Source organism: Fundulus heteroclitus, chromosome 16 (genome assembly GCF_011125445.2).
Source record: "Fundulus heteroclitus isolate FHET01 chromosome 16, MU-UCD_Fhet_4.1, whole genome shotgun sequence".
NCBI lineage: Eukaryota > Metazoa > Chordata > Actinopteri > Cyprinodontiformes > Fundulidae > Fundulus > Fundulus heteroclitus.
In genome coordinates this window covers 17,927,289-17,953,995 of record NC_046376.1, presented here as the reverse complement: position 1 = coordinate 17,953,995, position 26,707 = coordinate 17,927,289, and the positions used below count along the sequence as shown (strand labels likewise).

At 37.7% G+C, this 26,707-nt stretch overlaps 1 protein-coding gene across 5 annotated transcripts in view; it reads right to left on the bottom strand.

Moving 5' to 3' along the window:
- Positions 1-26,707, bottom strand: part of baiap2a (BAR/IMD domain containing adaptor protein 2a) — a 66,975-nt gene that overhangs the window by 9,332 nt on the left and 30,936 nt on the right. For 4 of the 5 annotated variants that reach the window (XM_036147951.1, XM_012871014.3, XM_012871012.3 and 1 more), the window contains exons 4-7: positions 19,720-19,781; positions 18,159-18,230; positions 12,407-12,544; positions 1,841-1,993 (exon numbers count right to left, since the gene is read on the bottom strand). In XM_036147951.1, the coding sequence (XP_036003844.1) occupies positions 1,841-1,993; positions 12,407-12,544; positions 18,159-18,230; positions 19,720-19,781 (425 nt within the window). Of the gene's footprint in view, positions 1-1,840; positions 1,994-12,406; positions 12,545-18,158; positions 18,231-19,719; positions 19,782-20,205; positions 20,219-26,707 lie in introns of all 5 variants that reach the window. The other variant, XM_036147953.1, reaches the window with a different exon arrangement.

Sequence of the window (26,707 nt, the reverse complement as noted above, 5' to 3'; positions counted from 1 at the left end):
ATATACACATGTTTTTGTTTTGCGTTTTTGCAATTTACTACTTCATAATTGACCAGTGGAAGTATACATGATTTTTTATCTAGACCATTGTACTGTTGCTCTGGCTGCATGTTTAGGGTTGTCATTGTTGTGGAAGGTGAAACCCAACCCCAGTCTCAAGTTTTTTTTGATAGCTTTCTAGAATTCCCTGCATTTAGCACCACCTATCCTCTCAACTGTCACATGTTTAACTGTCCATGTTGAAGAAAAGCAGTCGCCTTGGTCCACATGTTCACTATGGTTCCTAACTGATTAACGGTAAACTGCAAACAATACTTCTCTTGGCTTTCTTTCAAAAATAGCTCACTTGACCCTCTTTCATAAACACCGGGTTTCTGAAATGCACAACAATGTTGTCTTTTCAACTGATTGGCCAATCAGAGCTGGTATTATGCCAACAGAAATGTGGTAACTCCACAGTTACAGTGCCATTCGGCTGCTTCCATGAATAATACTATCCTTGCCCTTGCAAAGTTGAATCTTTGTAGGTTTACAGTTGTGCCCCTTTCTGTCTTTGGAGGAGGAAATGTATAGTTATCCGTTAGTTGTAAACATGGGATATTGTTTTACAACGTAACCCTGCTTTAAACTCCTCGTAGCTTTAACCTCGTCTGTTCCCAACAACCCTCGAGTCTTCACAGATTGTACAGGTGTTTTGTATTTTTATTAAATTACACACACCCAGACTCCATTTAGTTATGTACCTTCTGAAGGATTTTTATTTGGCATTACCAGAGTAGAAGGAGTTGAGTTTATGTGCACAACACTCTTCATCAATTTATTTGTCATTTTTTAAACCGTATTATCCTTCCTCCTCAAAGTTGTGTTGATCTTGTGCTTGTATAAAGATAACCGTGGAATTTTCCAAGGGGTATGTATAGTATATTCTTGCCAGGCAGTTCAACTTTCATTAGAACATGGGGCCTATTTACATTGGTCTTTGTAAAGTCAAAGAACTTCACATAAGAATTACCTTGACTTTTTAAAACAAGGTTAAACATGTCACTTTCACAAGATACATTACCTTGACAAGGAACTTCCATTTCCACTGATTTTTTTTGTATAAAATTTCTAAGTAGGTCAGACTTTGATGAAAGCCATTTTCTTAGTTTAAGCCTTTTTAATTTAATATGTACAAATCTACAATTACACTTATTTGTAATTTAAAAAGGCTTCTGATTAATTGTATTTTTTCAAAGTATTATATGAAGTCTGATAGCAATTTACTTCAAAAACAATGCAATTAAAGCTTCTGTTTTTAAGTATCTAGTAGGTGTGAAAACACACAAAGATTTAAAGATTTCTGCTATGAATATCTATGAAATATCACAGACTGAATAACAAAACAAATAAATTGTAATAGCAATTTAATATTAAATAAAAAGACACAGAAACAAAAACAAGAACTACCAGTCAGACGGGACAGGGTTTAGTAAACTTACGACTGTCCCATTATCTATAAACAAAACAAGTATAGCTTGTTTGGAACGGTTGTCACATAAAATCAGCTTCTCTCACATAATATTTATTTTAAAATTTTACTTAACCAGCAAATGACTACTTGGGATCAAAGCTCTCATTTGCAATAGTTTCTGGCAAAGAAAAAAAAAGGTTCAGTTCTAAAACCCCTGACATGTAATATTTAAACAATCATACCATAAAACCATAAATTATAATGCATCGAGAATAGAAACTGCAGAAAATACCAGCAAATAACTTTACAGCTGATCTTTTGATCTGTTGCTTCTGAATGGAAGGAAAATTGAATGAAATGAAGAATTGAAGGGACATTTCAGCTTACCTTTCCATAGTACGCGCTGCTATTTTTGGCCACAGCACATTGTCGATCCACGAGGAAGCAGTATCTGCGACGTTCCTCGGACAAAGCCGTCTTGTAGCCCTCAGCGATGAAGGTGTCTAGTTCTGTCTGCTTATTGCTAATGGTCTCCACAAACTGAAGGAGAACACACAAATACACAGGCGTGAGCCATTTGCCTTCGTATTCAGGTCTTGCACGTTTGTTCTTATAGCTGAATCACACTTCCCCCAACAACAGCCTCTTTAAAATATGCTTAGGAAAAATGTCTTCAACCCATATTTGCTATAAATGTTATCAGTTACCTGCCAAAACATTTAGATTTGATGTTTCCGTTTGTTTCAAATGCCTACCTATTGTTCTTGTTTAACATATTTCCTTTAAGAGGGTGTTGCTGTTGAGACCCTGCAGAAGATGGGTCTCAATAGCAAACACTATACCTGAGGAAACTTATTCAATAATTAAATTAATTGTTCAGCCAGCTTGTCCAAACAATCTATCACAAAGAAGGGTATTTTGGTGTGAAGATGGAACAGACATGGAGTCAAAAATTAATTTCATGTGTTAAACTGTAGCAAATAAATGTGTGTCTCAATAAATTAGAATATCCTTCAAATGCAATGTACTATATTTCAATAAAAAAAAAATCCCTCATGGTAAAACTCATTACACAATGATATATTTCAGGCATTTAACTGAGGTGATTTTGATGATCATGGCTTACAGCTAATGAATATCTAAAATTAATTTTCTGAGAACATTTGATTGCATGATGTCCTTTAAAAAAGGATTTAATACCGGAATACCATTTTAAGAGTTCTCCAGGAGACATTCACTGATACCTTTCAAAGGAGGATGAGAAGAAAAGAGTAACGCTACTGTCCAAAGTAGCATATTAATGAAAAGTTGAGTGAAAGGAAAGTAGAGCAAAAAAGGAGCTCCACACTACTCCAGACTACTGGATGGGAAGCAAAATGTCTTATACTTCAAAAAGAGAAGAAAAAAAAAGTCCAGTTGTTTTGTTTAACTTTTTTAGCAAAAAAGATGCATAAGCAACAGCAATAACTACAGCCTTAAGAGGCAAAGCCCATTCAGAGTTTTGAGGGGAAATTCACCAGGCATGGACTGTGGCTGCAGTCACACAGACACATCCAGGACATGTTCGACAACTGTACTTGTTGTAGAACCACTCTTGACCCAGAAACAATGTCATAACCATCTCACCTAGGGCTAAGGAGAAAAAGGACTGCACTGATGCTCAGTGATCCACAGTCCTCTCTTCAGATAAAAGTAAATGTTGCATTTAATTTGTAAATCTAACTCCTAGCGTCTGGTGGAAGAGGAATCGCTTGAGGTCGCAGTACAAAGTTTCCACAATCAGTGATGAAATTATGTTTCACCATGTTTTATTAAATCCAAATTTTGCTGAGCTATCTACCAGGGGATCTTAGAGGTTCTCACGCTTTAAGTGTGCTGGCAAGCTTTAAGAAAATTCTGATTTAATTTATTTGGTATGTGTCCAGACTGTCTGAATGACCAATACCTGGCTTAATAAGTATGGTATCACTATACCACACCATCCCACCATTATCTATAAAACCCTTTATAATAAGCAAGGTCAACAAAGTTGAAAACAGTAAAATTAAAATAGACAAGTAAAACACAGACAAGCTAAAATCGACAAATATGTTCGTTAAAAATTATTAAAGATAGTTAAAATGGTAAAAAAAAAAAAGTAATTAAAAACAGAGTCAACCTCTCAGGATGTGCACACGTTTTCTGAAAATAGGTGTTCCAAGAAGAGTCTTAAACTCTGAAATAGAGGAGGCCTGCCTGACATGCAATGGCGGATCATTGCACAACTTTGGAGGCGCTACAGTGAAGGTGCAATCTTTTACTTTCTGCTTTAGGAACAATAAGGAGCTGCTGGTTGGCAGACCTAAGAGAGCAGGCAGGTATATGAGGTTGCAGCAGCTCAGAAAGGTTAAAAGCAAATAAGAGAACTTTAAAACTGATCCTATAATGTACAGGAAACCAATGAAGAGAGTTCAGAATGAGGGTAATGTGCTCAGACCTTCTTGTTTCGGTTAAAAGCTGCAGCATTTACTATGATATCACTATCCAGGAATGGCCAGCAAACTCACCTGGCCAACACACAATATATTCTCCATGGACTTTATGTCAAGTTTGAGATGAGAGACACCCAACCCAATAATTCAGATGACCTGAAGCAACCTGGGTTTCCTTAACAGCTCAGCAGGCCCACAAGCTGATTTCCTCAATGCCTTTTCCACGAATTGAACACACATATTGTTCAGTACACGGACATACTTTTCAGCAGGCAGGCATAAAAAAACATGCCTGTGCACATTTCCAGTATCCCGGGTTATGGCAACAACAAACAGGCTTAAATCGGAGGCAACAGGCTTTGCGCTCAGTATATTCTGAAAGCTATCCAGGAGTCTCATTTCTGGAAACTCGCACTTGAGCAACCTGTCGTTGGAGAGCTAGTGTTTTTTTAACCAGAATGAAAAACATTTTAATACTTGTCTTATGTAATATTTTAATTATCTAAGAAAGCAAATGTGTTTCAATTATCTGTATGCATTAGTATCATCATCATCAAAAGAAAACATTTAATGTATATAACTCTGTAGTTAATCTAGAAATGTTTTGCTCTTTGAGCTGCAATACTGAGAAAAAAAAAATCCTTCAGTGATATTCCAATTTCTTCAGATGCACCTGTGGGCGGTGTGCATTTAGCTTGCACAGGGTTATAAAAAAAGCAAAGGATCTATCACTGTCGGTTTGTCTTAGCACAGGGACAAAAACTATAAACATCTCAAGTTCACCAACCTCATCAACATGACCCTGCACAGGAAAACAGGGTGTGCACAGGAACACCACCCTGAACAAAATGTACATAATTCAGACACAAAGAAGGGGAATAAATGACTGATACTGGAGACGGACACCGCTCGCATACATCCATGTCTGACACCGAAGCTCTGAAAAACATGGCACACTGAGCAGCGTCGGCCACAAAGATTAAGAAACAGGAGCATAAAACAATCTCCACCAACTCATTTACTGTTTCACAAATTTCACTGCATCATTTGAATGTCTTGAAATAAAAACATGAACATACGAGGTTCATGTCAGGAGTTTGCAGATTACCAGTTCAGTTTTGGATTCTGTAATTTAAAAGTGGGTCAAATGAGTTCTGTTTGATGAATTTATAACCATCTGCTAATAAGAGTGACCTAGAAGGGCATGTTTTATTTACTTGCAAGGACATGATCTCATTTGAAATACTTTTTGATGCGCTGCCATATTTGAAGTTAGTTGCAGGGAATCACATTTATATGTACATATATTTCCAAATTTATCTTTTCACAAACAGTACCTTAACTGTTGGCATTTGAGTTCTGAAGGTTCACATTTAATGTGTTAGGAACTTGTACATAGATCATATTTTTGAGTCTCAGGGTCATAATAAGGCAAACAGTTTAGTGATGAAGTCTAATAATTAGGCAAACAAGTTTGGTATGTTCCTCTAAAACTGCTAACATTTTTAAAGTTGAGGTTTCTTCAAACGTGTTGTTTCATTTAGTAACCACCAGGGCACACTCCTTCCCACTTTTAAGTAACCCAGAGTTAGGTCTCTCCTTATCGAAGTGGTGGTGAGAATTTTATAAATACGAATGAAAACAACTCGACCATTTTGAGAAATAGGTGCTGCTTATTTTTCTCAAAAGAAAGCTACTGATGGTCCTGAAATGCATGGACGCCATCTTTCAAATGAAGCAGTGAAGTTGAAGTAATAAGCATAAGACGTTTAAAAAAAAAAAATGATTACAGCTCTATCAAACAAAATGCCAGTCTGCTTCTTTTATTGTGTTACATCCCTATTGCATCATCTTATAACATGTTGCTTTGGCTGAATAATTGTTTTGTTAGACTTAAAAGGCTAAGATATGCTTCTTATATAGCTTCCAACTGGTGCAATTAGTGGCTAATAAATGTTAAGTTAATAACAGGAGCATCCCTTCAGCAACGATGGTTTAAATTAGTGGGTCCCAACTCTCGGGCCATGTTACTGGTCCAGGGGTCACTGGAAACTGAGCCGCATAGAAAGAATAACTTATATTATTTTGTTTTTATTTATTATCAGAATCCGTTTTTGAAAATTAGTTTTATTTTTGAACATTTGTTTTATTTCGAAAAATTTCCAGATTCTCTCTGCTACATCCATCTATGAGTCAACCTTGATAGATAGCATCTAACTAGTGGCCAATCGTATTGCTAAGGCTAAGAAGCCATTCATTATTGGTGAAGAATTGATCCTGCCTGCCACTGAGGACCTTTGCGGTGAACTTCGAGGAGAGGCCGCACAATAACAGTTGTCTTAAAAGCATACAAGGATTGTTGTAATGACTTAATATAATAACTAATACTATGGAGTAGACCAGACATAAGTAGCACACTATAGGGGTCATTATTTCCCATCACCCCCAGATGGGACCGTCTCGCTGCCGAAAAAGAAGCGCAGGGCTCCCACTGATTCAACATTATGGTGAATTGCATTTTTCATGCACTTTATCTGTGAATATTTAGAAAATATCTTTTTTTTTTTTTACTCTGGTTGTATCATTTTATTCTTGTATTTACCCTCCACATTTTAAAGGCTAGTCCAATAAGATGTTGTCCCACATTAAACTGGTCTGTGAAGTAAAAAGGTTTGGGGGGGAAACCGGTTTAAATGACTGCTGAAATAGACTAAGAGGGGCGAAGATTACTTTTTTGGCTTCTAATAATCTCTAAGAAAAAAAAAATAATAAGGATAATAATTCTGCTTTGGAATGAGTCATAATCTATGTTGTAGCTGCAGATAAAAAAAGATGAGTAGCGGGAAAGACATGACCACATTACAATAAAGAAATTTCAGGAAAATCCATACCGCGACATATCACCTGCATGCATTTGTGAATTGGTCCTAATGCCACATCAGGGAAGCAGTCAAGTGCAAGGATCACAGTCAAAGTGACTGGCCCCTCCAGCTCTCTGGCTGAGTGACCCTTTTCGTACTTGTACTCTGTCTCTCACAGGCTGCTAGCCGCAGCAACACCTCTAACCAGAGCTAATGGGAGCGGCTCAGACAGTGTGTGCTCACCCTTTGTCAAATCAACGAAGCCCCATTCTCAAGCCATTCAAAAGGTCACGAAAGTAACCCAAGACAATGAGTGCAGTGGGAAAAGCTCATGCAGGCAAAAGGCATCATTATTTCCCAGTGACCTCAAGTTACATCACAGCTAGAATGACTCGTTCTGCCAAGGCTATGGACAGGAATAAAGACTGCTCCATGTCATTGCAGTTTTAACACACAGGCTTTAAGTACCCAGTGTTACAGGTTCTTATCAATTTGTCTTCTCACGCTGACATATTCAGGACGAAATCCTAACACTTCAGCACTCCATTACTCTGCATACCCAACACATTTTCCAGTAATTATAACCACTGGGACAGAGGCTCTCGCAGCATTTCCAAGATGGAGAATACGCCCAGGTAAGTGGCAGCAACACCGTTTAAATTATGCTGTGGTCCTGAGGCCATTTCAAAGCTTCTTTTTGCTCCGTTCCAAGCTGCTTCAGCACTACTCTTTGGATTAAAAACAAATAGGCTTTCTAGACATATGATGGTAAAAAACACACAAGGCACATTCTGGTGTTTCTCAATGCCTTTCATATGGGGGCACCCACAAACACTTTACTTTGGATGTGCATGACTGCATACCCCACGGATCAGAAACTCTTCAATTTTATGAAGAAAGCCTGAGCTGATCAAGCATCCATTTTGTGACATTAACTCCTAGTTTGAAGTTCTGTCTCTCTTTGTCTGAGCCCTTATTAAAATCCTATGCCGTACAAAAGAGTCTGTCTCGATACAATCCCTTTGTACAGCCCCTTGGGACTCTTCATTGAGCCACATAATGAAATAATTATCATTTTATCAGACTTTACTTACCGGTGGGGCTTTTGAAGAGTCTCAAGGCAAGAAAGATCAGAGAAGACAGGAAATACAAAAAAAGGGGCAAAACTCAATATTCTTATTGTGGTCTGTCTCCTTTTGCTGCTCGACTGCACCAAGACACCAACTTGTAAAAAACAGTCGTGCCTCTCGTCTTCCAAAGCATTACAAATGTGGTGGAGGAGGATGAGACGTTGCCCTCATCTTTGCAACATTTACTTGTCCTTTTTTTTGCCGGCCTCCTGCTGCATTGCTATCAGCACAAATTAAACCATGCAATCTGTCACAGACCTGAACTATTTTTCCAGGTGGACACTTGTAATTGTGAAGCACAGGTCTTGTGGGAGTGCAGGGCTCTCGCTTGGTTATTTGCGAGCTGTGCTTCTTGTGGGCTCAGGCACAAACGAGTTGACTTTTCTCTCACACGCCCACAGCCGTGATATGATCAGTGAAAGTGAGCAGACTGAAAATGAGAAAGGGAGATTGATTTTTCTTTTTTCCTGAAAAGTCGCTGTAAATTATGAGTCCACAGTATGATGAGCCCTTCCCTCTGCGCAGATGGGCCTAAATGATCAGTCATACAGACTCAGTGGGAGAGTGGGGTTATGGCTACGACTGTAATTCAAGTTTAATATGCACAGAGATGTTTTGTTATTTTTTTCCCCCCCACTTTCCTTCTCACTTTGGTTCGTCTTAGGGGTTTGGTCAAAAGAGAGGGATGTTACTCTATGAGCTGTTTCCAATTTCCCAGCTACATCCAATCACAGTGAGGTCCTATTTCCTTCTGATGATAAAATATGGTATTAAGATTGTAGTAAAGCCAAAATATTAGGACTCCATAGACTCTTAAGATTTGATGAGATTAGAACATTCTCAAAGGCTTAGTAACCATTTCAAGAAAACTTAAAAACTGACAAGAAAAAGCACAAAAAATTAAGTGGCTGTACACTCTCATAAATATTACAAAACTGCAATATAGAGTCTATAGAGCATTATCCTTGCTAATGCTATGAAAATGTTTTTACTGATTTTAATTGGTCAGGCATTAAGGGTTGTAATGGCATCTATGTGCTAGATTATCTGTTACAGATATCAAAGTGCGGTGCAAACAATGGAGCAATCAGGATAATACTGCATAATAAGAGTGACAAAATGTTTTATTGGGTTATCTTATGTGGCTAAGATTAAATTAGATTTAATTGATTAAATTAAAGTTTATAAAGCACTGAACACCAAAGCCAGGCACAGTTTATAATTATGACACTTGGGAGTTTGACGAATTGCCTTCTTTTTTTTTTTTTTTTTTTTACTCCGTAGTGTGAAGGTTATGGGTTTCAGGTTCTTCACAACAGCAATGACCAAGTTGTATAGGTCTGCAATAAAAAAAAATGCAATATTTTTTTTAAAGTGAAACTCATTATGTAGATTGATTACATTTATTTATTGTATGGTTTATGGTTATCGCCTAGAGATAATGCTGTGTCTCAGAAAATTATGAATATTGTGCAAAAGTTTAATATTGGATATTCTAGAACCTGGTTCTGGTGTCTCAGTCTGGGTCAGCAGGCTACACAGTCATGGTGAAGACTGCTGACTGGACAGCTGTCCAGAAGACAGTCACTGACAGCCTCCATAATGAGCGTAAGCCACAAAAGGTCATTGCACCAGCTACAGGAATAAACCACAGCCCTTGGAGGATTGTCAAGCGAAATCCATTTAAGAATTTGAGGGAGCTTCACATTGGGTGGACTGCATCAAGAGTGACTACGTATAGACAAATCCTACCCTGAACCAGATAACCCAGGTAACATGCTTTTGACGTTTTAAGGAGAAAAAGAACTGCACTGTTTCTCAGTGGGTCAAAGTCATCTTTTCAGATGAAGGTGCAGTTTCCATTTCATTTAGAAATCAACTTCCCAGAGTATGGAGGAAGAGTGGAGGAAAACAGAATCCATGTTGCTTGAAGTCCAGTAGGAAGTTTCAATATCCAACTACCAAAGAGACTTAGAGCACTTCATGCTTCTTTCTGCTGACTATCCCTTCCATAGATGATCTATGGGGCATTGACCAGAGGAAGATGAGAGACACCAGTCCCAACAATGCAGATGACTTTAAGATTGTTACCAAAGCAACCTGGGCTTCCATTACATCTCAGCAGAACCACAGGCTGATCGCCTCCATGCCTCGCCACAATGATGCAGTAATTCATGCAAAAGGAGACCCAACAGATGTCTTTTTCCAGAACACTTTGAATGGCTTGGTCTGATATCTCTTTCAAATGAATTATAAAATTAGACTTAATATTGTTTGTTTATTCATTAATTGGTTCTTACTTGTTGGCTTTTGCTTGATTTATGTTAGTGACAACTTAAAATGGATTCTTGATTTGGATTACTAGTTCATTTTTTAAATCTCCAAGTCAGTGGTCTTCAATTCCGATCCTCGAGGTATGGTATCCTCCAGCTTTTAGATTTGTCCCTGGTCCAACATCCCTGAATCAAATAGCTGAATTAGCTCCTCAGTATGCAGTCAAGTTCTCCAAAGTCCTGCTAATGACCTGATTATTTAGCTCACGTGTGTTGCACCAGGGACACATCTAAAAGCTGCAGGACACCGGATCTCAAGGACCAGAATTGAAGATCTCTGCCCTAAGTGAAGGCTGATATTTGCATTGCATTCTAAATACATTTTCAGTCCTGAGAAACAAATATTTCTCCTTACTATTCTCTACAGTAGAAGACTTCCTAGAAATGTAGATCATTTATTCGTCAGATTGATTTTTATAAGATCATGACAAGTAATGCTTTAAAAACATTTAAATAATTAAACATGTCTTAATATCCCCACCAATATCAAATATAAATTATATTCAATGGAAATGTACACCTGTTACATTCCCCATGTGTTAGTGTGTAGCATAGAATATATATAATTGAATAAGCTGCCAAATTATAACACCGAATGCTAAAAAGAACTGAATAAAACAAACTAAAATTAGGAACTCCACAGATAATTACCTTACTATTAAACAGAGAGGAGCATTTTAAAGCTCTCCTCTTAACTGATTTACTGATCCAGAGCCTGCAATCAATGCTGCCACTTCAAGCTGCGCTTCATGCTTGGCTGCGCTGGTTGAGCGCATTGTCAGACTTGATGCCTTATGATGACACTTCATACATCATCTCTTCAAGGTATTTCTGACACAATGGAACAAACATGATGTGACAATGGAGTCAGATCAATCCAGCTCTTCCACACCACCGCGCAAAAGACGGTGGTGGATGTGTGTGTGCAATTGGGTGTGACAGCATGAAAACTGAGTGGACAGAGTAGAAGTTTAACTGCAAAACAAAACAAACAACAACGACGACAACAACAACTTGAAAAGCAGGAGAAAAGTTTGTATCTTAAAGACTTGATGTACCTGACTCTGTTGACTGCACTTCACAACAAGGCCAATAGTGGCTCAGTAGTGACTCAGCAAGCTCTGTCATGTTGATCTAACTATGCCCCATCCTTATAGCAATATAATTTCCAACTTGCAAGGAAATGTATTGGCCTTTTCTGTCCCTTCATATGTTTTTTTTTTCTCTCTTGTTTTCCCTCTGGGTACAAGACTAAACGACAGCAACTAGAAAACAACATAAGCAATGAGGTTTGATTCAGAGGAATGTTGTCAGGGTTGTTTGTGCCCATGCAGAAACTGAACCACTTCCCCCTGTTATGTAAGGAGTCGAGCGATGTAAAAATAAATGTGACATTATTAATCAGGCAATGTCATCAGTGAATGTTCACTTCAAATCAATCAGCATTCGTTTCACCTGCAACTATCCACCGTAGGTTGTCCAGTTATAGAACTAATCACAACTGCGGACGACTTTCAATTCATACATCTGGACTACAGTTTGTCGTGAATAAAACGTGTTAAATTATCGGGAAGTGAAACAGTTTTAAACTTAAAAAAAAAAAATAGGTTTTAACATTCATCTCAAAATCATCTTTATATATGCATTCACCTTAAATACATTAGTCATTTTTTTCCCCCTTTTGCATGCGTGCGTGTCAGTATTTATGCGTGTATGTATGCACTAATACAGGGTTCCACAGGGACACAATTTGTAACCAAATCTTCACCATTTGCCTTCCCACTAAGTACACCATGTCGCCTCTGCCTCCGCCCCCATTTTGGCTGTATTGTCTTTATTTAATAATGAATATCCTTCATTTAACTGTGGTTCATAAACCACAAATCTAATTAAATCACCCACATGAATGCAAAGTCTGCAGAAACTATAAAAAAAAAATGTGAAACAGAGCAACAAACTGACCAGAAAGTAAGTTTCCTCTTGATGTTAATTGTGGTTTACAACCATCATAGCAATGTCTTTCTCCTTAAGATGACTACAGCAGACAGTTTTAACTAAAATATTTAGTCTAGAAATATATCAGGTCTTTATAGTAAAACTGTATGAAGGAAACTAATATAAAGTTGTGATCTGAGTAGGAACTCAGCAAGGGGCTCACCTGCATCTCCTTGTCTCCATACTTTGAAGGGTTCTTACTACCTTGGCTCTTCCTTCGGAGCTTCTTCAGTTCACCCTGGCATTTTTCCAGACCGTCCCCTTTGCTCTTGTGTTCGAGCTGGTACTTTTTCAAGGCGGCCTAAGTGGAGCAACAAGCAGGACAAAAAGCTTGAAATCACACCTCCTCTTCATTAAATCTTTTTTAAAAGTTTGAAACAGAGACAGAAGAAAGAGATAAATTAACATATTTTACAGACACGTTTTCAGGCAAGATGAAAACCATAAACAGCATCTGGATTAAATTTATATCTCTGAGACAAGAACGTTTTTTTTTGGCCAGTTTCATAATTTGTTAAAATAACCTCAGTCAACAAATTAAAAAACATGGTAAGCTGAAGTAAATGAGATGCACACATTAACACTAATATTTCACAAACGGACATTTCATGCTGCATTCGTTCCACCTGTTTTTATTGGTGAAAAAAACAACATCATCATTTTGAAAGTGGATATTTTTTAAAATCTCTGTTGTGTATCCATGTGGACTGGTTATCAGTTAGTTGTACCACAACAATAATAGAAGTGGTGGGCAAAGCTGACCAAAAAGTTACCTTCGCAAATATTCCACACACAGAAATATTAGCTTTTCAGCTGCTAAACCAAAGATAAATAAGGAAATTTGAGGATGCTAAGGCTAGCCGGTAACAAACGACTGTCACTCAGTGTGTGTCACACATCTTCAGACAAAAGATGCTGCACGCACACATATGACACATGACCAATGTGTGCGCCGCTGTATTTAGAGAAAAATGCTGCATGCAAGTCGGGAAGCCACTCCAGTTTTGCCTATTGCGAGAGAAAGAAGCAACCAGCTCTATTACCTCTACCTTGTAAACAGTATAAATTAACAAGCCCAAAGGTCGCTGAATAATAAGCAGAACTGGCAACACTGCTGGAAGTTCAGAACACAGTAATAAGAATTGCTGGAGGTCACTTTTCCCTTCCATCCTCATTCTTTAGCAAATGTGAAATAAATCATGACGTTCAGGGTTACTTATTTATTGCAATATCAGTGACATATATTTAATATGTACTATTTTTGACTAGAAAAGCATAAAGATTGGCTTTATCATTGCTGTGTAGAAGAAACACGTTTTTCCTATTTTATACATGCTGGTTAAATCCCCTTTAAGGATTGCCATAGGGCAAACCCCAGGTGTTATGTAGGACATGTTTGAAAAAACAATGAGGGTCCCGCTGACCCATGCTGCAACCCAAATGCCCAGCTCTGAGTCCATGGTTTTTATGGAGCTGGGACTCTTACTGCTGTAGAGAAGTCTGTGTGGATGTGCATTGCAAACTAGGACAGTGACGCAAATGGCGGAGGAATATCTTGTTGTGAATGTTATCGTATCTCAATAAAATGGATGCTAACAAGTCTGCAAACAATTTCTAAACTTAGCTTGAATGATGATGCGATGAACAAACAGTTAACCCCACAATTATCTATTTTCTTATCGCAACTGCACCAACCACTGAATAGTAAACATGGAAGCTGGTCAGAGTTTATAAGATGATTCAAGGATCTAAATATAGGAATATCCTCATGACAACCTGTTACACGATGCAAACGACTTAAAGGCCTAAAACAAATTCGGAATCTGAAGCAACATTTGAAAATTCATCTTAAAATATGCTCTCCTATCTAACAGAAAACTATTTCACAATGCAGAACGGGTACAAATTTCAGGCTCTAGATGTGGAAAACTGGTACTGACAGATATGCAATTGCGCTGAAAGGTACAACGTACTGACCTTGTAGGGCTGAACAAATATGCACATAATGGTTTCAATAGTTAAATTTTCCCCAAAAAACTGATATCTTCAAGTCAGCGTGGGTGTTTTCCACGCAAGTCACATATGTTGTAATCTCTGTAGCCCAGAATGTGGTGGAGAATTGGACAATACAAGGACCCAGTCTCATAAAGAACTTACAAAGCTCTCTTAGTGAAAATATTATTCTCTAATGTGTCTATGGAGGCATCTGTTTCTGCTGACCTTCACTCTCTGTTTTGACTGACTGTTAGTCACCCTGTCAACCGTTCCACTCATGATGTAACCACCCAAGCCCCCGGTGCCTGCTAGACATGCCAGCTCCTTGAAAATAACAATTTGCTTATCCAGCGTTGGTTTACATGGTCACCAAACTCAGACTGAATTAAGTCCTTCTTGGTACCTACAAAAGGCTTGATTTGTTTCTCTTTATTACCAAAATACTGTGAAACTGTTGCATTTTAGCTCAAGGTTATTAAATCATCACTATCTCATATGGGTAGAGGCTTATTAGCTTCCTAAAGGAAACAAACAATTCATTGGCAATATTCCAGATCCACACAGGACTCTCTTGGAGGTCTTGAAACTCTGCCCTCCTGAATCAGAGCTTATTTTATTATTGAACAGACACTTGTAATGTTCTAGCTGACATGCGTTTACGTGGCATGGAGGGTGAAAGTTGGGATTCTTTCATCACTTGATGCATTAAAAAAAGCTCAGAAAGGCTTTTATGGTTAAAGAAACTGCTCAAATCATTTGGGTCTCAAACTCCGTGTTCTCTTTTAACTAATCTGCTGGTTTTGTTTTGAAATCTAAAATGCCTGTGATCATGTATCAGAGTATCCACTGAAATTTCCTCCCTCTCTTGTTAGGTTCATCAAATAACATGAACAATCAGATATCAGTGACGCCAGCCTGGAAGAAACAACAACATAAGATTTGCAACAAAGCCTTAACGAGTACCCGCACTCTTAAATGTTGATCATTTAGTTTGCCGGAATATTGATGTAATAATAATAATACAAAAAAAACAACAACTTTGCTTCCATGGCTTTATCAGCTCTGTTGCTATAGAAACAGTGTGTGGTTTGAGCAAGCTCATGTGGTCTGCTTGGGAAAAAAAATGGAAGAGAAAAGCTTATGAACGGGGGTTCAACACCCACATTTGCATACTGCATGAAAATAAGCACATAAGCAGGTATTCTCGAGGTGCTCTGAAAAAGAGCAGAAAAGGAGCCACTGTTGTCACCGAGACTAGCAGCAAGACATGCAGTGTTTGCATTTCAATACAGAGAAATCTGAACTATTCAAAGCTCTTTTCAATATGTTTCAACAGAAAATGGACCAAATGAGGCCTTTGGACCTTCATCAACATTCTAATGCATTAACGATAAAAACGGATGAGTCATCTGTTCATTTGCTCCTGTTGTTTGCGGTAAAACGATACAACCAACACAGGCTGCCTCGCGGGTGACGTTCAGAATTCGTCTCACGGAAACTGAGGCTTGTGCTGGCAAAGAAATCTCAGATGAAAAGAGGAGCATTAAATAACTATTGTGAAAATTTTGCTCTCAGTCTGCTGGGTCATATTGCATAAAAAAGTCACCCCCTCCTTTTTTTTCCTTCTTTTCCCTCTCCATTCTTCCATGTACTGAAAAAGCAAACAGTCGACTCTGACCCGGATACAACAGATAGCCGTTGTTGGTAAATCTGATTAGAAACAGAGGGGTCAGTCTTAGGTTCATGACCACATTCTGACCTCTATCCAAAGAGTGCCATGTAATCTAAAATCTTGTGAAAGCTATCATGTGAAACCAGATCAATGCATTTCACAAGGATTTTATGCGACAGACCAATACAAAGTAGCCTATAAATATGACCCAGAAAGAAATTCTTTAGAAAAAATGGTTTTGCAGCCCCCCCAAAACAAACAAAAAAAAGCTAACATACATATTGGTGTGCATTTAATTCAACCCACTTTATTCTGATACTGCTAAAGAAGATTCAATGTAACCAATTGCCTTTAACACTGGAAGAGCTAAATGGTCAAATTTGACTTGATTAGTTTTTTTAGCTTAAAGCAACTCTCTTAAAATAATAATAATAATGTATTAGCCCTGTAAAATTTTATTTTAAAAGGCCCCCTGTAACATTTATTTAATAATAGGTTTATTGTAATGGCAAATATTAGAGTTGCCAGAAGTGCCCAGGGGAATCATTTTGACCCAAAACAAAACACTAGAAAACACTGTGTGCTAAAACTGTCCCATTACTGTTTGGGCATCACTATGGTCAGAAGTGCAATGAGTGTCAATTAATTACTTAATTGTCATGCATTCAGCCTCTGCATGCCAAGATGTATTTGGAGACACTTGTTAGAAGGTGGGGAGGGGGTAACCTGGTGATGTCATTAAAAACAAAAACAAGTATACCTAAGTTGCTTCAGTGCCAAAACAGCAGACACCTGTCAGAAACAACATTTTCAATAAAGCCATTTGGTTGAAATGGAAAAATCAGGTTTATTTTTTTCCCCCTGAAGTTGAACAGGTAACTCTCATTATCTGATATATATATATATATGTTTGCCTGTAATAGATATTCCACAGCAAATGTATAAGTCCCCAACAGCTGCTTCATGCCATTTATGTCACTTTTTTCATTATTAGGGCACCTCTGGCACCGAGTCAAAATGACTCCCTCTGGTAGTTTTAGGGGTATTGAATTCTTGGCGGTTCTCATGTTAAGGACAACAAGCCTTACATTTACCTAGAGCTAGAAAGGGGATAGCTTAGATTACAGCATATTAATGTGTTAGAATGGGCCGGTTTAAGTCGGGATTAACGTTTCATGTAAAGTCTGTTGCAGGACTGGAATAATAATGTTCACAGATCTCTTTTTCTAATTTAACCGAGTTTAAATTATTGGTTAAGAAGAATGGGCAAATATTGGAGTCTGTTGATGTGCAAAACATGCAGAAACATGACCAAAAAGACTTACAATTGTAATTGCAGTGAAAGGTGGTTCTGCAAACTATTGACCTATGGTTGGTGAATATAACTGCACCTCAAGTTTTCTTTGTTTTATTAAGAAAAAAAAACATTTATCAATAGTGCTTTTTACTTTACAAATATGCAATATTTGGTGTTGGTCTATCGCGTAAAATCCTAATAAAATACATAATCTTAAATCCTGATAAATCTTTGAATCTTGAATCAAGGTTTGTGTATGTAACATCCCAAAATATGACAACAATTCAAAGGTTATGAATACTTTTTCAAGGCACTCCAAGTATTGATTTTGTATTGTAAAGAATGAAAAAAATTTCAATATGAACAAGCATAACCTGTCTGATGCGTCAGTGGTTAACAATGTGTTTACCTTAGGATGAGACGCAAGTGTGACTATCTTACAGTTCTTCACTTTTGAGTCTCCCTGTTGAATCCAAACTGAATTTTCCCTCCATTTATTTTACAATCCTGTTCACAATATGTATGCAAGGAGCTGTGAGCTAATGCAGCTCATAACAGGGTTCTTCCAACAATACAATATAATAATGAAAACATTATCCCATCCCCCAAAACGACGCACAGCGGTACTGCTGTACACTTCGGCAGCAACCCACTCATTCTAAAGATATCACATGTAGACCCACTCTGCAGCACTTACACACACTCCATGAGGGGCTTATTATAATCAGTCGACCCCCCCGATAGATTAGTAGACATAAAATTATACAGAAAAATGCTTTAAACCCAAACTTTAAAAATACCCGGCTTAGCCTGCAAATCAGTTAGCACTCCATTTAAATTAGGTCTTATCTGCTCTGGTGCAACATTGCATGCATTTCTAAAAATAAACTACTGCAGTGTACTTTTAGCACAATTCTGATTAAGGACACCAAGCGACATGTAGATACTTACAGTCAAGTAGCGAGCATCCAGCTCCACCTTCTTCTCAAGCTCAGAAAGCAACTCATTGTGAAAGCATTTCAGCTGGGGGAAGAAAAAAAACAACAACAACAAACATAGTAACAGTTTAGTTAACCTGAACACTTTTAAACACGAAGTAACAAATATTAAGTTTAGCTTAAGTAAGTTCTGGCTTGTAATACCTTACATTATCATGGATCCAGAATGTTATTTGTTCAAATTGTAAAATACATATTTCAAATATGGATTTTTTTTAAATATGTGATGTGCATATATGCATACAACTGTAAGTTAATAAAATAGTTATTTTCTTTAAGTCCAGTTTCACTACCTTTGGTTATTTTTAATACTAATCTGATTGTGTTAAAATGTCATTCAGACAGACAATTATTGGAATTGAACCCTGAAACATTTTGTACAAAGCAACAGCAACTAGCTTAATTTTAGCTACCTTAAAGTTTCAGTTTTTTTTCTGAAACTTGAGACAGTAAATCCATTAAATATACTTTATAAATTGAAGCTGGTATTCCACAGAGGCAAGCACTGCTTCAGATACACCAAAAAACTAATATAATCATCTCCACTAAGGTAACTTTTCTATAGTTCCAGAACAGTAACAAGAGAGAGTTTGTGTTAGTTTCTAAAACATAAAAATTACCTGTCATGGACAAACACAAGTTCACCATTACGGTTATACTGCATTTTACTTTAAAGATTTATTACAAAATGGTTGAATGTGAGCTGTGCCTCTAATAAAATTAACAGCTACTTATCCAATTTGTTATTGTCCAACACTGTATGCATATCTTGACCGAATTGGAGTGCTAAGACAATACTTTATACAATCTGTGGTTTAGCTGAATTTGATGTAAACTGCAGCCTTAACTACTGGCAATTGTAAAAGATACTTAGATGTATAAATAGAAACCCATAGGTAATAACCAGTACCACACAAAATATTTTAATCTTTTAGGTGTGCAGCTTAGAACAGCTGGTTAGTTGGTATGCTAAAACAAAACACTCAAATTGTAGTACAATTTTAACAAAGCAAACTTATTTTTACCAGAAATGCTATAAAAGCAAAACTAACAATCAAAAGATGTGCGTTAAAAAGTCTGACCAGGCCTCTTCCAAGTCCAATGATTTTTATAGATGTACTGGAAGTAAGATTATTTAAAATTGTATCAGCTAATCACCTTTGTTTAGAAGTTGTCATGACTTCTGATGTTTTGTTGTAGATGTAGATTTAAGACAGAAAATATATAATATCAATTAGACTATTTTCAGGTCAACTTGAATTTTGTAAGGACATCTCAATCAGTTTGAGTAGACATTTATTTAGCTGTATTTTCTCTGATGTACCAATGATTTCAGGTATACATTTTTGGTATGAGCAAGCAAACTGTTTCAGGAAGCAATTAAACTAAACTTACTTGAAAATCCTAGCAATAACATGTTTTTCTGTTTATATATTGCTTTTTAAAATATTTGAATAGATGAAGTCATTGTTAAAACTCACAACCACAAAACCACTTGAGCTTGGAATACCAACCATTTCCTCTAGCTGCACTTGGATCTGTCTGTGGACCTCAGCCATCTGGAACAGCACGTCCCCTTCACACAGAGAAACAGAGACATGGAGGAAATACAGAAATACCTTGTAAAACAAACAGAAAACGGAATGAAGAAGGAAACAAGGAAGAAAAAAAAGTTCAAACAAAGAAAGCAAGAGAGAAACAGAAACCCCCAGCGTGCAAAGCCCGTGCACAAACTTAAGACACAAACACACACAACAGACTGGGGCAATGAGGAACACAATGGAGGGTTGTTGAAAGAGACAGAGATCTTCACGTACAACTGAACCACACAAAAAAAAGAAACAAGCTGGATCTTAAAGCTTGTGTTTTTTTGTTTTTTTTTAATGAGGAGATCCAGATTTATTTTGAAATCGATAACATAAAGGTTGTAGCCTTTGGAAATAAATCAAACATAGAAAATAAAAGAAGGGTCATGCAGCTAGTGATATCTTTTCATATACCTACAGTCTGCCTCTTCAGAAATTGCAGTGCGATGTCAAGAAAAACAAGAAGCACATTGAGCAAAGGACACATAGAAAACAGAGACCTGGTGGAAAGACAGTGAGAGATCCAAATGTACAGGAAAAAGATGAGGCTAACACTTCCTTTGAATATACGATTCCAAACCTCTGACTTAGTCTGAATTTCTACGTTGTGTGTATAAAGCCTTTAAATGTGCACAGATGAAAAGTTCAGAGTCTGGATTGTGATGTAGCTTTAAATAAACGACAGGTCAAACTTTTTGTGTCTCTTAGAATAGTATAATTTGCTATGCAATTCCATACCATCATTTTGCCTTCAGCCATTCTACTTGGGGTGTTACATGTGCCTGCCAACATCAAAATATCTGTCACTGTAAGGGCGTAACCATTCTGAAAAAGGATCATTAGAGACCCTAGCGGGAACTGCATACTGATGTCAGATTTCTTTTCTGGCTCATTTCACGTTCTCCTGCTGTGTCCCCTTAACGGTGACCTATTAAGAGCCCATCTCAGCCTATCTCACAGAGCATTGTAAGTAACGTCAGAACTCCAGCAGAAAAGGTTTCAGGAAAAAAAACTTTAATTCTACAACAAAAAGCCTTGGAGTGGTCTCCATGTCAGTACACGCCAAGAAGAGAGAGAGAGAAAAAAAAGAAGACACTGAAATGACAAGGATGGAGCTGACTTTACCAAATCCAGTCAAGCGCAACGTTTTTGACTCTCAGACAAAAAAAGAAGAAACAAAATGCAATAGAGAAATCGCTAACTGTGAGGCAACTGCTAATGTTAGGTTTAGCTGCAACTAACTTGGCAACTAAAGGTGAAAAATACAGTAAGATTTTACTATTTAATGATCCATGGGAAATTAGATGTAACATGGTATTTTACAGAGCCCACTGCAGATAACCCGGATGATAAAAATACCTACTGTTAGCTTGCTAGGAAGAAAAACAAAACTATGACTTTAAAGCTAACAGTTGGTCAGTGATAGTTTTATATCTCTTGTATGCACTTTTGCTGATAAAAAAAAGAAAAAATACAGATTGCTTGTAAATGTGTGAATAATAACATTTTTGTTTTCCAGAAATCCACTAATTATTTGGCAAAGTCTATCAATTTCCCCTTAATCTTCTCTGATTAGTAATCAGCAAGTCAAACACTGAAAAATAAGTTTTCTTCCTTTCATTGAATGCATAAAGACAAGTTTCCCCAATCAATTTTCAGTTTAAAAAAATGTATCAACCAATAGCATATAGTTTGTTGCACTTTTCTTAGTTTATTAAAAAAACAAATCAAATAATGAAATACACGTGTTTAATTGCTTAGATAGAATAAATCTTACAACTCCCTAATTTTCTGCTAGATTCACAACTACTAACTCAGAGAGGGGAACCTACTGCTCCCTTTTCTCTTTAATGCCTCATTGTCCTTATGGGAAGACAAAAAAAAAAAAAAAAAAAAAAAAAAAAAAAAAAATCAAAATTGTAATCAGCAGGTGAGATTGCACAGAAAACAGAAATCTGTAGCGTGTGGGAAAACCCGATCAATACATTTCTAATAATTTTGTATCTTAATTAAAAGCAATTGCATTGTACTCATATATTAATCATTTGTTTTCTAATAACTAACAGTTTTTCAAGGCTACCCTTCCATCACACTGCCCCTGCCTACTAGCTTTTTGGGAGGTGCCATATGAACGACATGTTTATTCATTCGGATGACATGTATCACAACCAAATACCTTGGTTTTCTGCTACATTAAGCAGGATTTTCAAAGTATAAGCATTACTTGGTAAACTAAGAGATTCAGTAATTGTTCCCGATGAACTCCTCACCCTATAACCCAACAGGGATAGACATTTCTGTCCATGTTGCAACCTGTCAGCTGATCTTCTGCCTCACAGAAGCAGAGAGAAAGAGGCCAAAACATCCAGTCATTTCCCAGCAGGCCATCTAAGCAGCTTACACATCCCTGATGAGAGCCCTGTGAGCTTAGAAACCCTGCCATTCTATCAGCTTCAACTAGCTGGATCAATTACCTAATGAGCATAATTACTGGACGGCAAAACAAAAGAACAAAGATGTATATGTTATCTGATAACACAGCAGGACAGGTGTTTAAAGGAAGCCAGAAAGCTGAAGAGGGACAGCATTTGCATGAGACCTTTACTCCTTTTCTGTGTTTTTATCACTGCAGACTGTACAAAGCCAAAGCATGGAGAAAAGAAAAGATACAGAACATCACACTCCGGCAATGCAAATGGTTACCATGGCAATTTTAATATCAGAGCGCACAAAAACAGTAACAGGAAAAATCACGCTGCAACCAACAAATGAATCTGATACTCCAACCACTAATTTGTAATAAAGCATAATGTGCCAACGTGGCACATCACTTTAATGTTTGTCCTAAAAATAAGTGGTAGGTATGGCATAACCTGTGAGACTTGATGTAAGCAAATCTACTAAACACATGAGTGACACATTGATAAGCACAGAGGCACAGAGAAATGATGACAACGGTAAATAAACATGTGCCTTTTCGGTATCGATATTTCCCAGCTCACTTGATCCCTTGCCTGTTTCCATGGCTGATCGAAAACAATAGTTTCTTTGTTTAAAGGTGAGCTCAGGCTGATCTGCACCTACGGCTCTGCAACAAGCAGCCACATGTCTGCTAGCTTAAAACACTGAGTCAGGTAGGGACGCATGCCTGCAGGACTTGTGTGCATATGAACAGACTCTACCCCGAAGTGTGACATCAGCTTGTGTACCGTGGATGTATTGACTGCTTGTGTAACATCAGTGATGCTACACCCACACAGGTGGAGAGAGAGAAAAAGACAGTAACAGAATGTGGGCTATTGAATAGAAAAAAAGTGGAAGTTTGTGATGCTGAACAGGGAGAATGAGAGAGAAGAATGGAGGTGGATGGAGAGACACTGAATCACTAGTGAAGGTCAAACCAGATTCACCGGGGTTGTCATGGAAGCAGGATAATGCTAGGGTTGTTGCCATGGTAGAAGCCATAAAATGAGAAGCAGTCCTTGAAAATGTTGTAACAAAATCCCGTTTAGAAATAACCACTTACTATGAGCTCTTGTTACATAAGAATACACACCACGCGTGGTGTGTGTACCCCCACACGCGGAGTCTGTCTTCAGCTCTGTGCATGCCTTTGTGCACAGTATGCGTGGCTTAACAGGGACGTTAATACCTGCCTTCCTCGCATTCCAACTCCTAAGGGAAACAAACTAGTGGGCAAGTATAATAGGCATGCAGGAAAATGTGTGAGACGAAGGTAATAGCTGAGACTTCAGGTGGGCATGTGAGTGTGACTACACTGTCTGTAAAACTACATCATCTAAACGTAGTTAAATGTGATATGAGGCGAGTTGAGAGTATATGATTTCTTCTTAATATAAAACGTAAATGCATCAAGTTTCCTAGACTGGATGATATATTTGTTTTAACTTTTTTCCCCCTTACTCTCTTCTTACCGGAGAAAACTACCGAGATATACGAGACATTGCTAAAGTTGGAAGCTCAACCACCACAGCCATTGGCAGCTACCAAACAGAAGTGGGCCAAACTGAAGTTGCATGTAAGACATTTTTACCAAGACAATCTAAGGGAATATGCATTTGCCTTTGATGACTAAGTTCCAGTGAAAGAAACTTTGAAAACTTCAGCATACAGATCCAGGCTCCCAACTTTGTGAGAACAGATTGGAGACGTCCCCTTCCTCTACCACCATATCCATGTCTGATCCATGTCCATAAAGACATGGATGAGAGAGCTTGGTGTGGATGACCTTGACTGGGCTGCACACAACCCTGACATCAGGCCGATAGAACACCTTTGGGACAAATTAGAGAGGAAACTGAGATCCGGGCCTTTACGTCCAACATCAGTGTATGACCTCGCAAATGCGAAGAACGTTCAAAAATACCCATAACAACCTTCCCAAAAGACAGAGCTGTTATATCGGCAAAGGGTGGATCAAGAATATATTGAACTCTATAGATTAAGAATTGGATGATCCATATGTATGAGAGTCAATACAGATGAGTGAATACTTTTGGCAATGTAGTGTGGCTCACAAAAAAGCTGTAAAAGCCATGAAATGTCTTTAAAATCCAGGTCCAGAGTGCAAAAAGACATTTTCCCAACAAACATGACTTGTGTCACAAAGAGTTAGGTTATACATTCCAGAATATAGTATGTCTGTTGGTGTATTGGTTGGTTTATTCCTCCAAGAGATCCAAAGTGTTTATATTTTGCTCCTTTAAACAAATATTTTGTGCAAGGTAAAGAAAGTATAGCAGGAAAGCAATCAAATTGTGTTCTGAGAAATTTTACGTTGAAATAAATGGTTTATTAATAAAATTGCTGAAGAATAAAGAGAATGATCAAGGTAAAACCAAAGTTAATTTAAATCCATCCTGCATTTTAAGTTTGCATAACATTTTATAGTCTACAACTTTGCAGTTCCTTGCAGCTGACTCCAGCTAACAAAGAAAACCGTGTAGTCATGCTGAAATGTTTAGATTCAGAGAGGAGATGAGGGAAGACCCAAACTAGACTCCCTAAATGGAAATATTTGAATGTTTTACCAAGCAATGTTTTACCCTTCCCACCCCCCAAAGTAAATCAGATTCTAAACATAGATAAAGGACTTTGTCTTGTGAATGTTCAAAACTGAAGGAAAGCAGTTTCAGAATGATTTTACAATCCAAAAAGTAAACTTTGAGTGTATTTGTTTATGTATGATGCACTTAATCTTGAAATATATTCAAATACAACACTCATTACAACATCAGATAGGATCTATTAATGCTGTATAAAACTTGATTGTTTTCAAGTACTTCCTTCAGAATACCTAGCAGATTGCTCTCATTTTGGCACTGTAAAGCGTGAAGATTGGTAACATGTAAAACCTGACTTGTATGGCATGAAGATCACTTATTAGAGTGTACCTAAGACTATGTATGGCTATTAAACTAGCAAGCAAATTGAAAAAAAGATAGTTACAAAGATGTAGTGATCCATGGACATGGCATTGTTTCTCATTAATATGAATATTTCCAGTATGTGGGGGTTTAATTGCTAAAATCTGCTAAAAACAGAGGCCTTCTTTTGACTAGCCATTAGTCTTCCACTGCCCTCACACTTTCCTCCCTTCTCCACAGAGCTGTCAGTGGTCAAAAGGCCCAGTGGCAGCGACTGAATGGGAGCCCCGCTTCTGTCAGTCTGCAACAGGGCAGCTGGGGCTACCAAGTAGCTCGCCACCGTCACTGCCACAGTGAGTGGGAGAATGACTGAATATAGTGTGGATTTGGTGGATTTGGTGATGTGTATCAATGAGTCTTCAAATGTTTTAAGAGGGCATTAAGATGTTCAGGCAAACATCATTAAGTAAAAAAAAGTTATTGCCTAAATAGCATAATCAGACAGCCCGTTTTATTTATTCATTTATGTTTTTTTAAGTATGCTGTTGGGATAATGAATAACATAAGATAATGAATGCCATCATTTCCCTGTAGCTGGTAAGACTACTATCTGGGGTATATGTTTGGGGTAAGGATAAAGACACTGACATAATTTAGGTGTATATTTAGTTGTTTATTTAATGCAAGTCATATTGTCACTTGATCATTCGCCAATTATATTTCACGTTTTCCTAATATTATGCAGTCCTATAAGGTACTGATATAGATTAATTACCAAATCTACCATTCACACAATTCTTTCCAATTGCAGTCTTATAAACATTTAACATGTCACTGGACACATTGTGCAGATTTAGTAGAATTAATTAATATGCTGCTCATTGAGCTAACAGTGAAGAAGGGCAGACTGTGGCTTCATTGAGTGCTAGAACTGCAAAATTTATTGTTCCTTCTCGCCAACAATCAAAAACCTCCGAGTTGCTTAGCAACATAGTGTTTTGTGTCTGTTATAACATACATCATTTTAAGCCACAGACAGTATGTTGTTTCTGTTTATACATACCTATATCTAAACCGCAACTTGAGGATGGCTAAAATGTTACTGTAACTCTCCAGCTTGTGTTTTGTTTGACCTAAAAACATCAACATTGCAACAGCAGCTAATCTACCTGCTGTCGTTAAAATGTTTCAGCAGAAAAAGTGAAGGGCAAAGTGAATGTGTTAGGATGGAGAGTGTCGGGGCCACTGGTTTCCCATCATGCAGCGTGTGCCTCAGAAATAGAGCAAGAGAAAGCAGGGACTCCAGGGAGGGTGGTGCAGAACTAAGAAAAGAGCTCCTCTGCTCTCATTTAAACAGGGACAGGTGCTAGAGCAGGAGCAGGGTAGGCCACACTGAAGATGGAGTGACAGAAGGAAGAGACAGGGAGAGCTGAGGTGTGCATACTCCAGGGTGATCGCTCAAATGCAGCATGTCAAAGTCAACACCTCATCTGCCAGCACTAACCTTTTGCTCCAGGTTATTAATTTTT